This window comes from Pseudorasbora parva, chromosome 10 (genome assembly GCF_024679245.1).
Source record: "Pseudorasbora parva isolate DD20220531a chromosome 10, ASM2467924v1, whole genome shotgun sequence".
Taxonomy (NCBI): domain Eukaryota; kingdom Metazoa; phylum Chordata; class Actinopteri; order Cypriniformes; family Gobionidae; genus Pseudorasbora; species Pseudorasbora parva.
The window spans coordinates 10744710-10762171 of NC_090181.1; the positions used below are offsets into that span (position 1 = coordinate 10744710).

The window sequence follows — 17462 nt, forward strand, 5'->3', positions numbered from 1 at the left end:
TTGGATAAATGTAGTAAAAATAAGAGAACATGAAAGGTTTGTAAATCAGAATTTAGGCCATGAGGTGGGATTATTTGAGTCTAAATCCATAATGAATGAATGACAAAGCTCTTGTACATACAGTTCTTGTACAACTCCTCTATCTGTTTTCCCTTTTCTCCCCAATATGCTCTCAAGTCCCTCAAACAGACATTATCTGGCCTCAACTGAAGGATCTGAGAACCCCTTGAGGAAAGGTATCTATCTATCTATGATTTATTTTTGTATAGCCTAAATTTTCCGATTCAGATGGTTGATGCTAAACTGTAGGCCTATTTAGTTTTGTCCCAGATTTTAGTTGCAGAAATGTCAAGTAAAATGAATAAAAGCTCCTTCACTTAACTTGAATTATTTTTGTTCCAAGAAAATTTTGTAAAGCAAGACAATCTTATTCTTTACAGACCTAAAGCATAATTTTCAATACACGTCCATCATCCATGCTTGCTTTCTCTCTCTTTGTATTTAAACACTAAAGTAACATCTGCAGCACCTCTCTGAACATTAGTGATGAAATGCTTGAAATAAATCCATTATTAATCCAACATTGAGAGCCTCCTTCCCTCCCTCTCCTACCAGTGACACTGCTCTAATCTCAGATGGATGAGGCTTTTAAAAGGTTATTTAAAGCATGGCTGAGCGATTCTCACTTTGTACTGTCCCATCTTATTTTTCCACTAGTCGACCACAAAAGTGGGCTCACCAGGTCATAGGGCCTACTGCACATGTTTTTCTCCTACTCGGAAGACAATAATAATGTATCTTTCAGTGATCATCACTTGTATTAGAAACGATGAGTTGAAATGCACAGTGTCAAATATTGCGTAAAACCTTCCTTGTATTGTTTAATTAATTTACATTGTATTGAAGCAATATTGTGCCGGAGATGTTTGATTTTCCCAAATACCTTTAGTGTATGAGATCTGACCCATACTCTTCCCAGTCAGATTGAGAGTTATTCAGAAAGGTCTACATAAATCTACCTGGCTCTGTTTGACAGAAGCATGATCGGGTGGTAGCCTACGTTACTATAAAAGTGCCCAGACTATTCCCTTTCATTCAGTGTAAAATAGCTGTTTGTAAACGTTGACGTTCTGCAAAATTGTATACCGGTAGTCGTCGAAAATGCACTATAAATAAAGTTTCTACGATAACATAACATATTTGCATAATTGCCGGCTGCGAACTGGACCCGCCCTTCAACGCGGGATTTTACTGACGACATTCTCAACCAGAGTTCTCAACGCGCGCGCGGTCATTTGCAAAACGCTTGTTCTTGAAAGATGTCTGGGTCAGTACATATGGCCAATAGCCTACCCAGTTTGTTTGGACCAGCTTGCTTCTCGGAATCACAACATGTAAGCATGAATAATTATTCATATGTATATATTTTTCTACTGGGCGTTCAAAACACGTAGTTTGGTATTTTTATATAAGTTTGCGGTTACTGCTAACTCGTGTTATGTTTTACTGAAATACTAATCAGCTGTCAACTAATCAGCTACTATTACCTAAAACTGTGTCTATTAATGCAGATTGTCTGTTGTTCTTACTACTTTGAGTAAAGATTAAGGATGGAAAAATATTTGTTTTACAAACCTTATGTTACATTCGTCATGTTAGTGCTCGGCTAACGTATGTGCTGTTATTGATACAGTTCCCGCATGTGAACTGCGATACATTTGAATTATAACTTACACATGGGTTTGTTGATGGACATACGCTTGTTGCAACTGTAATTCCTCATCAGCATTAACATCTCATAATGTACCTCAAAATGAGTTGCACCGTATCACTGCTCAAGTCATCGAAGGTTCGGGTTGAATAACTAACATTGGCTCTCATTGTTTCAGATGTGCACTCGGATTGATATGGTACAATCAACTTGTTACTGTCTTTACAGAGTGTGGACAATGACTGAGGAAACCTCCTGAGCTGAAGTTCAGTTATGGTAATGAAGTGGTGCAGTGCAGGTGTGACACCGCGTGGTCTGCGCCCAAAACCTGGAAAATGCTGCCTTCGGAGGACACATTTCAAGGTAGGACTAGGAAGGCATGTCCTACCCTGCGTCTCATTTAGCTCTCTAGTTCACTAGTCAGGCCACTGATCAGGACAGAAGTCAATGGGCTGACTCCCTGATCAGTGCCCTGACTACTGAACTAGGGAGCTGATTGAGAAGCACCCCTAATCCAATGTTAGCTTCACGTCCTGCCTCCTTAGATAACTTCATTTGATGGATTTTTGAAGGCAGCGTATATTTATCCTTCGCTGCCTTTGATATCCCACAATCCTGTGCAGTCCATTCTGGGACAGTTGAGCTAGAAAAAAAAGGTTACGTTTGCTGGCTAGTTTGGGTGTAAATGTAAATTTTTGACCAACATTTTCTGTAGTTTCATCTGACTAAATCTCACAAATGTTGACTACAGATGAAATTATCAAATTAAAACTAGTGTAGGTCTGCATAGGCATTGTTGAAGAAAATTAAGAAGAAGAAAGAAGAGAACAAATTAAGGTAGGGGGGTCATGTTGCTAGGGATGAAATCTGTTAAAATGTAATTATCATTAAAACCGCGTGTGATTATCACTATTTTGAAAACTCACAGTAAATCATGTCCAGTCTGATGCAGGTGCAGCGCTCAACGCTGTTTTCTCAATGAGAATAGATGGCAGCGCCGGGAGTTTTTTTTTTTTGGTCCCCTAAAGAGACCAAATCTGAAGTGTGTCATATTTTGGCTTTTACGAAAGTCCTAAATCGGAACCTTAATCGAAGATGGTCACCGTGTCTGCAGAACATGCAAGAAGAAAGTTGCTGTAATAGGAGGAAACAATTCAGATCTGCAAAGATTGCGAATGCAAGGCAAGTGGACTTTGAACTCAATACCAAAACTACATCTGGGAAATAATAATCTGAAACTTGAGCCAAAGTTGAATGAACACATTCAGATAAGACTAGGGTGACATTTAAGGGATAATAATCAGGACTTGACATTAACAGCCTATTAGCGGGTGTATTTCAGCTGCGGCGTGTGTAATAGTCACTCGCACTAAGTTAGTCCCTTTGGTGGTTTAACTTATTATAGTCTCCTCAAAAGCCATCTGTTATAATCGCGTTGTACTTTTTAACCAATCGCATGTTTCAATTTATGAAAGAGCCGTTCAGATTAGCCAGAGTTTTGTTCCGAGTGTGCCTTCACTGATGTACGTAGGAGATTCATTTATCATACTGTTTCTGTTCTATTTCAGCAGTGACAATAGTTTCAAACAAACACAGCAGAACCACAGTGCTTCTGATATGACTGGCATAAAGTTGGCTTGACGGTTGAGATTCGCAAATTTAGGGGCCGTCTCTAAAGTTACATACAACATTGGTATACACGTTCCTAACTTTAATAGCATTTGAAGAGAATGACTTAGGGCGTTTTCACACCTGAAAGTCCGCACTAAGGTCCGAACCAAAGTTCGTGTTTGGACATTTGGTTCGTTTTGGTTTGCTTTCACATTGCAGTTATGTCAGCGCACCAAAGAACTTTACATGACGCACTGGCGTCCTGTCGTCATCATCTATGTGGGCTGCATCTTAACATTGATTGGTTTGTTAGCGGACGTGCGTCTGACGTCAGTGTGTTGTCAATTCAGCGGCTAACTTTTGACAAGAATGAACAGCAGACGCATCGTTGCCAATACTGTTAATATTATGGCATTACTATCTGCAGCACCAACTATACTCGAGGCAAATTCACCAAATGAACGTCCTCGTTGAGCAAACATTTTATCGGCGCCGACAGGAAAGGAGGAGCTCCTAAAAGATAGGCTTTTTAGCCAAACAATGTATTTTATTTTATAGTTATGTTTAAATATTATAATGTTATTTTTAAATTTCATCTAGGCTAAATTGATTATGAAACGTGCACAGATGTGCAATATATGTCAAAGACATTAAGATTTGTTTTGTAGAAAGCTTTATTTTGTATCTTAATTTTAATAAATGTTTCATCGTTTGCCTGAATTTAATAAATAAGCTTAAATAAATAATATAGCAGACATCCCGTGACGGAGTGATCATTTGCGTTGCACATGAACTGGAGCGGTCTCATAAATAAACCGAAACTCATATAGTCAAGCAGAGCGCGCTGTTCACGCGAGCTGACATAAGTACACAAGCGGTTCTGGTTAAAATGCTGCGCGCTCCATCACTGCTGCTCACATGTGCTGTGAGTTTAATCTGTGTTTTTTCACTAATCCTACACCAGAACTTCCTGTAAATGGTCTGAAAGTCCGAACTATACAGAAAATGCTTTCACACAAGAAACGAACCGAACCTTTGTTCTGTTTGGTCCGGACCGAGACTACCTCTTTTCGTCGGACCAAATTTCGTCTGTTTGGTCCGGACCATGGTCCGGGGGAGGTTTCACACCTGTAATTTTGGTTCGTACCAAACTGAAAAGTCCGAAAATCCGGACCAAACAAGGTAGGTGTGAAAGCACCCTTAGTCATAACTGAATGTAATGTTCATCTAAGTGTCAAGTATGATGCACACATTTTGGATATTTAATAAAATAAACTGTCAAATCATATGTAAATATGGATATGCATTATTTCACTAGATAGACTACTGTTAGGGCTCTAACACAAAAAATGCTAAATTTAAATGCATTATAGCTGACAGAACACTGAGAATATTGCTTGAGAGCACATTTATAGAGAAAATATTAGAGATTATATTTCGACCAAATTATTATTTATGCGTTTCTATTGACAACTGCCAAGGAAGGAAATCCCACAGAATAGAATCTTGCTTTAAAACGTGCATAGAGCTGCTTGATTTATTTGCTGTTTGTTGATTTTCAAATATATAGCTTGTTGAAATGTTTTAAGTGTGTGCATCTGTTCTTTTTGTACATTTTCATCTAATTTGAACAAAACTGTGATAATATTGATAACCGTCATGAATTGGGTCACTATAATCGTGATGTGAAATTTCCATGTCGTTTCATCCCTACATGTTGCCCTAAGATAGAACATACTGCAGTTAATAGACTGCAGAAGCGCAGCGCTGATAAATATAATAGACGGCAGTGTCTCAAGCGGAATCATAACAGCTTACTGTAAACATCTCTGACAGCTTTATGATTACCAGTAATCATCTTATTTGTTCACAAACTAGGGATGGGCATTTTTCCCAAAATATTGTATTCGAATATTTGGGCCCATAAAAATCAAATATTCGAATATTCGTTTATTTAAATTAGGTATTTTGAGAATATGAGAGATGATTCTTTTTTTTTTTTTCTCAACATGTTGTCACCATTTCTGAACAAGCTTATGATAAGCCAATGTACACAACACGCTTACATTATATCTTAAGGTTTTTAAAACATTAAACAGTGTGTAAAAAATGCCTAAAGAACAAAAGCATTTTAAGCTCGAGGAGCGCGAGCGGAAAGAAAACGTTAGAAAGCAGAGCGTGTCAGTTAGCGTTCAGAACGTACACAGTGTGTAAATGTACTACACACATACAAACACACACACGTCAGTAGGCTTAGGCTATATGGCTGTCGTGTTTGTATTGTTTCACATTTTCATGTAGAGAGAAATTATAATATTATTGGATTATGATATTATTCTCGGCTCCGGGTGAGAGAATGCGCCACTGACATTTGCGGAGACAAAGATAACGGTTAAGTGAAGTTTCAGAGAAGCACTTTGTGTTTTCTGCTCATAAACCCTCAAAGAAATTTGAAGGAAGCATTTGTCTCAAGATCATTTTGCTATCATAAGTTATCTTGCTCGGTTCGCTCATTCCACTGGTGTTTGGATGTCATGTGATTCTTGTTTGTGGTGGTGATATTATGATAACTCAGTTTCAGTAATTGATTTCATCAAAAGTAACTCCATTTTGTAACATCATTTTCAATTTTCATCTAAGTAATTCCAAACATCGCAAGGCAGACAACGACATTGTGATCAAATGCGCTTAACATATTAACCTGCTCCACAGCGCCACCCAGTGGACTTATTTATTACTGCTAGATTTAGAGGGATTTCTCATGGGTTCACTGCAATTACAGCCAGCAAATCAACGTAATAAAATTCGAATAGTATTTTTAGTTTTCGAATGTTAATTACAGATCGAAAATTCGGCTATTCGAATATTTGTGCACACCCCTGTCACAAATAAGCGTGGTTAAAATTAATTATTTTTTTGCGCAATTAATTAACGCGTTAAAGTCCCGGCCCATATATATATATATATATATATATATATATATATATATATATATATATATATATATAGTTCTGTACATAATTGCATGTACCCTTATAGAATCTGCAAGATGTTTATCATATAAAAAAAATATATAAAAAAGTATATTATTGTCTGAAAGTATTTCAATTCATGGGATCACTGCTAGTTTAAAAATATATATAGGCTATTATTTTAACTAAAGTAATAAAGTATTTAAACTGAGCATGTGAGCTTCACATTAATAAAGGTAAATAATTTGCATGCAAAACAACCTCAACATCTTTATATTTTTAATTCTAACTGGAGCAGGTATTTTAGCATTAGAACATGTGAGAGCTTGTGAATTACTTCTCTCAGAAATAACACATTTATTAAGCATTATTTAAAATCCAGAATATACATAAACTCATGTTTTATAAGTGCTAAAATCTGTTGCTTGGCAACAGCAGATCGTGGAATGTTGCATTTGCGATTGATCTCGCATCTCTGGCTTTTTATGACCTCAGCGGGGGAGGACAAGAGTGAGAGAGATGCAGAAAGATAGAATAACTTCAAAGAGAACAAGAGAGGGATGTGTGTGTGTGTGTGTGTGTGTGTGTGTGTGTGTGTGTGTGTGTGTGTGTCGGGCAGGCAGTCAAGTCTGCTTTTTCTACAAACCATCTGATGGCTCAGGCTGTGTTGCTATGGGCAACACACAGAGGGAGGGAACAGGGTATGATTAAGCAGTGATGCTAAAAAAATAACCACCTTTTGGCTTTTTTTCATTGCCTGAGCTGACGTAGACATCTGTAGGGATGGCAGAGAGTGAGAAAGAGAGGGTGCTGAGTGGGCAGGAATACGGACGGTGAGCATCCAATCAGCTGCAGCAAAGTCAGCGTCTATTTGTCCAATAGTGTGACGAGGCTCCTCCAGAGTGAGCTAACAGCGCTGGTGGCTGGTGTCTTATTAATGAATGGAGCGTCTCACAGGCAGCAAAACGGTGCTTGAGCTCTCTCTCCCTCGAAGGAGAAGGCAGCATAAACAGAATAGTATGAGCACTTCGCACCTCGACAGAAAACAAATGCAGCAGCCGTGTGCAAATATGAAGAAGCACCAGCATGAGGATGAGAACTCTGACAGCGATGCAGAGCAGGATCTTTCTCTCCCTTCTGCCATGGATGTCCATCCCTCTTCCTCATCCAACCTACTCCTGCCCTCATGTTCTCAGCGGAGGTCCATCTCCATGGGGGACTTTCGGCGAGTCCCTGCTGGACAAACAGGCTCCGAGCCCCCCTCTACGGCTACCACGGCCCCCTCGTCTAAGCTAGTAACCCCCAGCTCGAGTATGGAGTTCGAGGCAGCTCGTCGACGACTCCTGGAGGTGGAGGAGCGTCAGCGTGTCATCAGAGAGATGGAGAGACGGCTGGAGGAGCTGAGGGAGGTGTTTGTGCGCTCCGAGCAGGAGGCGGTGGAACACGGGGAGCTGGTGGCGCGCATCACCGCTGCCGCCCAGCAGGGTGAGCTATACGTAGCGGAAAACGGACAGCGGCTGAAAAAAGGATTGCGGTTTAAACGGCACAAGCCCACCATTGTCTTCTCCTCCATGCTGGGGCTGAGAACGTGCCTCCCTTGGCCTGTCAAACTTAAATAGCGAAACAACCACTTCATACTTGCGAGATGATCCTTCACTGCTGTCACACGTCACAACAATATCGCTCTCCTCGGATCCAAGGATGTCCAAGGCACATTTTCTACTCGCTGAAACTTTTGTTTTGTCTGTATATATCGTTAACTGGGATCTTGGATGGTGCTTCATTTGAGCCCATCGAAATGGCGCTGGCCTCATATTTGCTGCTTGAACAACCCAAGACACTAGAGATTTGCTGTAATGTGTGTAAACTTTGCTGATGTTTAGAGCTCTGTGCATGTGTTACACTTCATGGCGCTTGGTGTACGTGAGAGCATGTGAATGTCAGAGAGGAGACGCAAGGGTGCTATTCATCCAGAAGAAGTGTCTCCGGTGTCCTGTGATTGGTCCGAAGCGAAAAGCATTCCTCTATCTGCAGTAAGGTGAAAAGAGCGTTTAGGCCTGTTCACACCAAGAACAATACCTACAACAATAACTATATTAGCATCCACACCAATGGATGTTAAAGGTGCAGTAAGTGATTTCTGAGAAATGCTATTGAAAGTGGAGCACACACTTATAGCCAATCAGCAGCAAGGGGCGTGTCTACTCGTTAGGGTGGAGGTGCCTGTGTTGCATAATGTTTTTGTGGATTTGGGGGCAGAGCTATTAATTTTCATCAAGATCAAAAGGTGTGATCCTTTTGGTCAAGGGTGTGTTTTGGTGATGTGAAATATCAGAAAGCTCAGAAATCGCTTACTGCAACTTTAATGTTCTGTTGTATTTTAATCGCCTGCCGCTTTAAATATCCGGTGGATTCTGATCAGCTGGCAAAACATTTTTTACTTAAAGTGATTCTAATTATATTTTTTCTCCGTGACATTTTCGTTGTAGCTGTGGTGTGGACTTTATTATTTCCGTAGAATTAGAATGATAATTTATTTAAACATTATAGTTATTGTTCTCATCCTTGGTGTGAATGATCCTTAAAAGATAAATTATACATGATTGTACGATTTGTGCACATATACCGGGGTCCTCCAGTGTCCTCGTCTTGTATGTCCATTTTTGTACGGAAGGAGAATTTTTCTCTCTCTTTTCTGTCAGCATTCCATCTGTGGCCTCTCTGGTCCCTTTGTCGCCTAGCAACCAGGACCTGAATTTAATTTCCTTCCGAATGTATTTGACATCAACAGATCATCCAAATCTACAGCTCATGAATGACAGGCGGAGGACATTTTGAGATTCCTGCTGTGATTTAATTTGCCGCAGATCGCTAGTTAGTTTGAGCCTACAATACTAAGAATGCATTCAAATGTGTAGTTGAAATATAAGATAATGGCTGTGTCTGACATGTAAGTTCCAGTCAGTCAGTGACCTCACAGGCAATGTTTTTTTATATAATGGGACATACCAAGGGTTTCAGATTGGCTTCTAAAAGCATCATGTCATGTGAAAGGATCAAGAACAAATTCATGTGAGAGAGAACCAAACAAATATTTAATGACTACAAATGCTTGTTCCTTGCCAGAAAAGTCATACGTTATGAATGTACATTCATGAATTATTAACCGCTCCATCTGCAGTCTTTCCACCAATCCTCAACCAAATGCAAAGAACTAAATATCTGTGAAAGGATCAAGACCTTCAAAAACCAACCAGATAAAGGCATCTATTAGTAGATAGACAGGATGTTATCCTGCTTTTTTAGGTTTCAGACACAGCCAAGATCTCTCATTTGATAATTAATAGAAACTACTTGTAGTTTGCTATAATCTCTTTGGTTGGTTATTTGGTGCAACTGCCCTGATTGAAATGTCTACGTCTCTTCTGCGTGTCATCGCTCTATCTCTCTGAGCAAAGGGTTCTTGCTTCCTTCCCTCCTTGTTTGAGTGAAGTGCGTTTGGGGACTTCAGCAAAACACAGGAGAATGCTATTCTTGGCTTGAACCAGTTAAGGCTGGACGATTCTGGGCTAGGTAGAGAGAGAAAAATGATGTGATTCTGGCTAACCTTGTAGGTTTCAGTGAGTGGAATAACCTTTCCTTCGGCAGATAGATTTATGCTATACAGGGTAATAGCCAGCAGGACTGTACATCACCACTGAGAATGTAGTCTGCACCTGGCATCTTGCCTCATTGTGCAAGCTTAATATATCTATTAATATATCATTTATTAAATTAACACGTTAATATTGATTTTTTTCCCCCATTAAATATAGTCCAAAAATGTTAAATTCAACTTACTCTGTATTATATTCCAATCCAGATTTTTTTTAAAGCATTCATTTACTCTTGTGACATTAATTAAATTAAAATGCTGTGATTACAATCGTTACATAGACATACAATTGCGATACACTCCTGTCTTCTATAAATACTACTGCATGCGTGGTGCTTTGTCTCTGCGTGACACCTACGCATCTGTGTGTGATGCGGTTAGATTTGCGTCATTTGACGGGGCAGGATGCCTGCAGACCACAGTCTTTACTCAGTTATATCGATCAGGCATAAAGAAAACTCTTAATCTCAGTTCAAGGGCTACTTACACTTTAATGAAAGAACATCTGGGTGTCCTTAATGGTTGCACTGATCTCCCTCATTTTAGAAGGGATTTGATTTAGGCAGCTGTAGATTATACTAGATTTAGGACACACGATTGGCTGCTGTAGAGTGAAAGATGATGAACATGTCTGAAATGTTTTTCGGTGACATATCAACTGCTAACCAAACTAAGATGTTGTCATGAAAGCTTCTGTTGTGAGGACATGTTATTAGCGATCACTGTTGGAAAGATGTTCTGAACCCTCTCTTAATAGAGTTCCCCTATACAAACATTTACCATGGTAACAAATGTTACTTTCTTCAAAAATTATATATTTTTTAATTATGGAATAGTGTAGTAAGGTTTGAAAAGGCGTTTAAAAAAAAAAAAAATATTACGAGGATCTCTGGAATGCTTGATTCTGATTGGTCGAATGTGGTATTCAGCAACCTAATATTTTCTAATATAGAGTGCAACAGTGCCGGTTGACTTTTTCAGCAGCCTTGGCTCTGGAATATTTTTCATTCCATTCTCCTGGGGATTTAAAAAATTCTATATTTAAGAGTTATAAACCATAAACCAAACCAGCTTTTTGACAAATCACAATGTTACAAACTTTAATTTGAAGCAAAAAAGTTTTGAAAATTTGACAAAGACCACTGAACAAAACTATTTAAAGGCACAATATGTAAGATTTCTGGATTAAAATATCCAAAAACCACTAGAAAAAATGTTATATATGTTGACTTGTGTATTTACATTATCCCACATTTTTCCAAGAATATTTAAATCAGGAGAAATAAACAAGTTTAACCGTCGCCTATCAATAAAATCATACCCGTAACACGATTTCCAGTTTTGTTTTGTAGAAACCATGGAAACACCAAAGACGCTTTATTATATTATGTGTTTTATTAGACAGATGAGCAACTGTTTGGATGCATTCATCGACAGAAAACTAATGATTGTTATATAGCTCATCACAGTTAGTCTTATTGTTTAAATCTCCTTTTCATGATTTCCTGCGAGTACCATATTTTACCACACCTAATATCAATCTAGCTTACTGCAGTAAGCAACAAGTGTCTCATAGTAAATGCCAGCAAACGCCCAGAGCATTATAACAGCTCAACACACTCAACTATATCTAATATGATAAAACAGCGCTGCGTTACCTCTCATACTCATGAGCGGAAGAAGCAGCGGTCGTCTGCGTCATAAAAGCTCTCCAAAATCTAAGTGTCATCAAGCTACAGCTTTGTTTTGAATTGGCGACCTCTAGCGGTAAAAAATTACATATTGTGGCTTTAAAGACTTTCATGAGGGAAAGGCCTACAGTCCTATAAAGCATTGTGAAGTAAAAATGGAGAAATTGATTGATTGGTTTATTTAAATAAAGAAAAAATTGGTGTTGGTTAGCACTTTTTATCCAGGTTTATGAAAGCCTGCTCAGGAGAGGGGTTAACACCCCTTTTGCACACGTACAGTGTGAAACGATGCCATGTTATGTTACATTTAGATGTTACTTGAAGCGGCGCTGTGCAGACTGATATAAAAGTACCACAAGAGCGATTGATTAAGGATATTAACTAAGGGTTTAGGAATGTACAGTAGATCTGAGCTGCGTTCATGCCATGTTGTAAATCCCATAATTTCGAGTTCTTTTTGAAGCGGTTCATGTCTTTAGACTGGGAATTATGCGTTTTATTGGCAATGCTATCAACACCTAGATGAATCACGGTACAAAGTAGGAGCTCTCAGAAGATTTATAGCATACATGTTGTACTTACGAGCTCTACAAGAACGTGACTGCTTGCATTCGTAATTATGATTTGGCGTGGACACACCTTACCCACAGGTAAATTATGGGCAGTGTAAAACATTTAGCATAATGATTACCAATCTTGTAGCTCTCAGTAGGTCTGTCTTTAAAGGTTATCCTTAATCAATTCCCTTATAGAGATTTTTGTTTACTTTCATAGCCCTACTGTTGCACTCTATAATATAACTCTAAATATAACCACTGTCAGGTAACATGGTTTCTAGTTTGTAGAAATCCAGCAAGGCTACCAGTTGAATGGTTTCTCTTGGGTATTCGTGAGTTGTAGGCTGTATGTTCTCAAAAGCTATTTAGAGTTAAACATTCATCAAATGCCTTATCTCGTTGACTGTACATATGAAGTTCATTTACGCTGTGGTAAAAGGATACCTCAGCCGAAATCTCACATGCTGATTTTTGCACTGCACCTTTTATTCGTTTTGCTATGACTGATGTTAAAAGAAAAGCTTTCCCAAAGATCTTGGCCCACTTGCAGAATGAATGTAGTCTTTCCTTGTGTCCATGTCTACAGTTATGAGGCTTTCATCAGGTAACACTAACCTTTGTAAAGAGTTTTGTTGGTTATTCAGCTTTTGTTGTAAAATCTACTGTACTTATTTAGATACGACGAATAATTACTTCTCTCAGCTGTAAAATAACTTTAAGCTAATGTAATTTTAAAGCTCACAGACGGCCTTTGCCATTCTGATACCCGTTTCAAAGAAACACTTGGAGGAAAAAACATTGTATGCAATGCAAATGTAATTACTTTATTATCTCTGTTATATCTAACAATGCTGTCTCATATTTCACACTAAATAGTCTGTTTATAAATGCATTCTATCTACCACTATCCACACATGCTATCTTTTAGTGGCTGGTTGCACAAACTACTAGACTAGTTCCGATTTGTACGTCTGTTGCGTAAAAACATAGATTGGTCTAATTTGATGCTGAGAAGTAAGATTGATTACCCCTAACTATCTGCTAGTTGCTCATACTAGTTCTTAACGACCGTCTTAACTTTGGCTATGTTTATGCAACTTAAAAAAAATAAAATCAGCCTTCGATCTTCGCCACTCACAGCCCCTCAGCGAGCTCTTAGGACAGTGAAATCTCATAACATTGTTTCTCTTACAATGTTCCAATACAGCAAGTGTGGAATTGGACAATCTTTCTTGCAGCATGGTGGACCGCTAGTATGATTTTATCAGCCACAGGCACCAAAATATTTCAAAAAATAAATTGTGGAAAAATGAAATAATGCTTTTATATATGAAACTAAAACCATCAGTAGGTGGCGACTGGTGACAAATCCTTGTCTTAAATGGAATTGAATCAATCAAACAATTTGTTCAAAACGGCTGATTCATTTAGGGACAAAGCAGAAATAGTGACTGGCTGCATCTACAATCACATTCTCTCTTAAGTAGGTATGTTTTAAATAAGTTATTACTTCATGACCCTTAAAAAAGTATTTTCTATATAGTATGAATAGAATCTGGATGTACTACATTCATGCCACTTCACCGCATGCATGCTTCAGAATCTCGGCAGAAGAGGTATATAGTTTTCGCCTTTTCTTTTATGAGTACTGTGAATTCGAACATACTACTCTTGTCATGTACAGTTTTTTGCCTACTATATAGTAGGGAAGTATGCGATTTCGGATGCAGCCACTGTGTTGCTCAGCGATGTGCAATGGATCTACTGTGGATTTGTTTGGAACTCTTTCCATTGGCGAACTAAAGCAAAAACGGACAATCTAAAATGTAACCACCTAATATTAACTTCTCGTTTATTGAACTGTTGTATAAAATGAATATCACATTTCCAATCACGTTAATATTTGTGAAAACGGCACTCTTGCTTGTGTGGTATTGTTTAAATATTAAAATCAAAAACTCATACAGGGTTTTTTTTGTCCCATATTGTGACATTTTTCTCACAGAGCACCGAATTGTTATTATTTAATTAAGCCGGCCGTGTTAATTTCCACCCCTGGTGTGTGCGTGATAGGGATGGGCTCTTTTTGAAACGGGTGAAACATAGCAAAGGCCGCTACTGCTTATTACACTAGCTTTTATTTTTAGTCACAGTATAGCAGGGTTCACAAATTTAGCCTTTGACTGTATTGTTTTGAACACTTTCGAACCTTTATAAGAATGTATCACGCTTTGAATTTATCTATTCAATGTGCTTTGCTAAGTTCTATTCGCAATCTTTAAAAAACATCCGATTCTGTAATTGCTGTTATTTAATGTTTCAGTTCTTAAACACTTGTCTGACATTGAAAGGATGTATTTTTATTGTCACTGTATGCTGAAGTAGCTCATTGGATTTTTGCTACATTGCATTTGCTAAAGAAAAAAAAATGAAAATAAACTATTCCACATGCTATTGTACATTTATTTGATAATACATTTAATATTAAAAATTTTGCTGACCGTTTTAGCGTAACGAGTCTATTTTCCTATGAAAATGCTGATTTTGCGCCAAAGGGAGAGAAACCAATATGCCTGTGTCTATTTTGAACGGTCAGTCTCTCAGCAGAATTTGATAGGACAACAGGACCGGAAGAAACGCTCGATCCAGCACAGCTTGGAACGATTTCTGCTGAAATCAGTACCAACAGCTTCGTTTCTCTCCTTGAGCCATCTGGCAATCTGACAGACATCAGCATTAGAGGAAGCAGACCGCTAATGTCAGTCCATCTGACATAGATATTTATGTTTGCAAAGGTCAAATGCTTATTTGGATTAAGATTGATTTTAAATTGATTGCCTCAGTGTCCTACAGTAGAAAAGAAACCTGGAAAAACACTTCTGATTGTCATGGTGTTACACATCTTTCTCAGTGTGACCAGATTCCGAATCTAAACCCCACACTTCAGTTATCTGCGATTTAAAAATAACTTATGAATTTTTCTTATTTTTAAGGAAAAATATCCTTAAAAGAAGGTCAGTTAACTTTTTTCAGTTCAAAAAAATTGCGTAAGAGATTGTAGAACTTGCATGTACTTCATTAGCTGAACATGCAACATTAGTGACTAAGATTAAAGATCTGGAGGGCATAAGAGCACCCATTAGTTGCCACCTAATTTGTAGTTTATGCAAAGATTAGTAAAGCATTCACATTGTTGTTAACCTAACATAAGGCCTTGCATAATATTTTAACTCATAATGGCAAAAGCTATGATTTATATAATAGCCCTGATCCAATGGCTAGGTTTAGTCAAGTGGAGATTCTTGATGCACATTAAGTGGGCTTGTGCTTTCAGAGATTATAAAATCATGTACCCATTAGTAAAAAAAAATCTGCACATGGATCATATTAACCCCTTAATTGTCACCGTCTCGCTAGCAGGGCACTTGCTGCTACTTTTTTATTCCCTTTTTTTCATATCACATATTTGTAATCATATTTTCTATCATTCAAAAGCTTCCGAGATCAAAATTAAGGCTGCAATAACTAGGGCTGGGCACCATACGTGAAGATACTCACTGTCACACTAGACTAGACTATTAGTGAAAGCGCTTTTATGTTCTTCTTCAAAGCAAAAAGATGTGTCATGAATGACTCAAACATGCGTCCAGGTGCGTTAAGTGTGAGTGCAGGCAAGCGAAGGAGAAGGGAGGGCGGACAATCGTGCTCGGTGAAATACTTGACAGATAAGTGTAATTTCTCTACTTAAACCGAATGCATCCCCATAACATCGACTACCACTTTATGTAGGGCTGTCATTTAAAAAAAAAAAAAAAAATCTAATTCGAATGAGTATCAAATATCAAGCAATGTATTTGAATATCTACAATCCCATAAAAAAAACTATAAAAAGAAACGGACACTGTCGTAATGGTGATTCAATGCATTAACAGTCTGACAGTCATAAACAGGACTTAGTCCACAGCCTGTATGGAAAAATAAATTGTTAACTTAAAGGGATACTTCAGCGCTGGAAAGATGAATCTGTATTTAAACTGGGTCATCAATGTCGTAGAAATGTGAAATTATTTTTGAATTTGGTGCCTTCTAGACTGAGAAAAGACAGAAAATGTATTTTTGTCTCATGGGGATGAAAGATTACAATTCCCAGAATGCTTCGCTGCCCTGTGAGGCCATTCCCAAAGCCACCGCTACTGGATTACTGTGACTGAGTTAGAGAAGACACTACAATTAAAAACTGAACGTGTCTGTTCAATATAATGAGTGAGTCGCCGCGCGAGTATCACAGCACTGAGCACTAACTGCAGGAGTCAGATAAATGAGCTGATGAGCTCTCGTGATGAGAGCTGAGGTAATCACGACTACACTCGCGGCATACATTCACAACGCGAGTTCAGTCTGCCGCGTTTCAGTTCATGCCTTTGCAAGCTTAACTTTCATAGAAATTAATTTGAGAAGTTAAAAGACTTACATTGCTCACCATAGCTCCGTTTAAATGAGTGCCTGTAGCTGCGAGGTGAGCTCTGAGTGTGATCTCTATCCCCCATGCGCGGGTTCAAAACATGAGGAAATGGCTCTCTCTGCTGGCTGTAGTCTTTAGCCTTTGGTCAAACATTCCTCCTATGATGCAAATATCGTCAATTTGCGCCATAGGTGGAATTTTTCAAGAAATAAAATGCTAAATCTAAATCTCTTGTCTCAGGGGATATGAGGGGGGAAAGCACATTTATTTGAATATACTCCAGGGTTTCTACTGATACAAAGCCATATGCTAATCGCTGAAGTAACCCTTTAATGTTTGAAACAGCAGGTTATCAATTTAATCGTTATGAAGTGCCACTGCAATCATCACAGCTTTCAGTTTGTCTACCGCATCAGATGTCGACGCAGTCCTCTCCAGCAGCTGGAATTTGTTTACGGATGCCATAGCAACTCTCAACGGCCACCAGGAATAATACGGTTTTATGAAAGCTATTTATTTGTTGTAAAGTGTAATTATCATCTCAGAAAATATAAATTCTAATGTCAGGCGTAGTTGAAGTAGTTGATTGTTAGCTTACATGGGTAGGTTTAGGGACCGTGTCATTATGCCAACATTATCTTCATAACTTCTTACGAAATAAAGTTTATCCCTCAGAAAAATGTACTTTCCTCTCGTCAACATGCTTGGTGCATGAGCGCGACGTGCGCTCCTCAGTGGTGAAGACGCGCTGTGTACGTCATATAAGGACGCACACTCAAAAGTAATCCGGTCAGGTCGTGTAC

The 17462-nt window shown here is 38.5% G+C and overlaps 1 protein-coding gene across 1 annotated transcript; it reads left to right on the plus strand.

The window, feature by feature from the left end:
- The first annotated feature begins 1286 nt into the window (after nucleotides 1-1286).
- LOC137090566 (TMF-regulated nuclear protein 1-like) lies at nucleotides 1287-9504 on the plus strand. The gene is made up of 3 exons (XM_067454527.1): nucleotides 1287-1394; nucleotides 1940-2074; nucleotides 7066-9504. The coding sequence occupies exon 3, from the start codon at nucleotides 7236-7238 to the stop codon at nucleotides 7911-7913; it is 678 nt and encodes a 225-aa protein (XP_067310628.1). The 5' UTR covers nucleotides 1287-1394; nucleotides 1940-2074; nucleotides 7066-7235; the 3' UTR covers nucleotides 7914-9504.
- Nucleotides 9505-17462: the final 7958 nt, after the last annotated feature.

Coding starts and splice junctions, on each gene's coding strand:
- LOC137090566 (XM_067454527.1), top strand. CDS start 7,236: ATGGAGCGTCTCACAGGCAGCAAAACGGTGCTTGAGCTCTCTCTCCCT.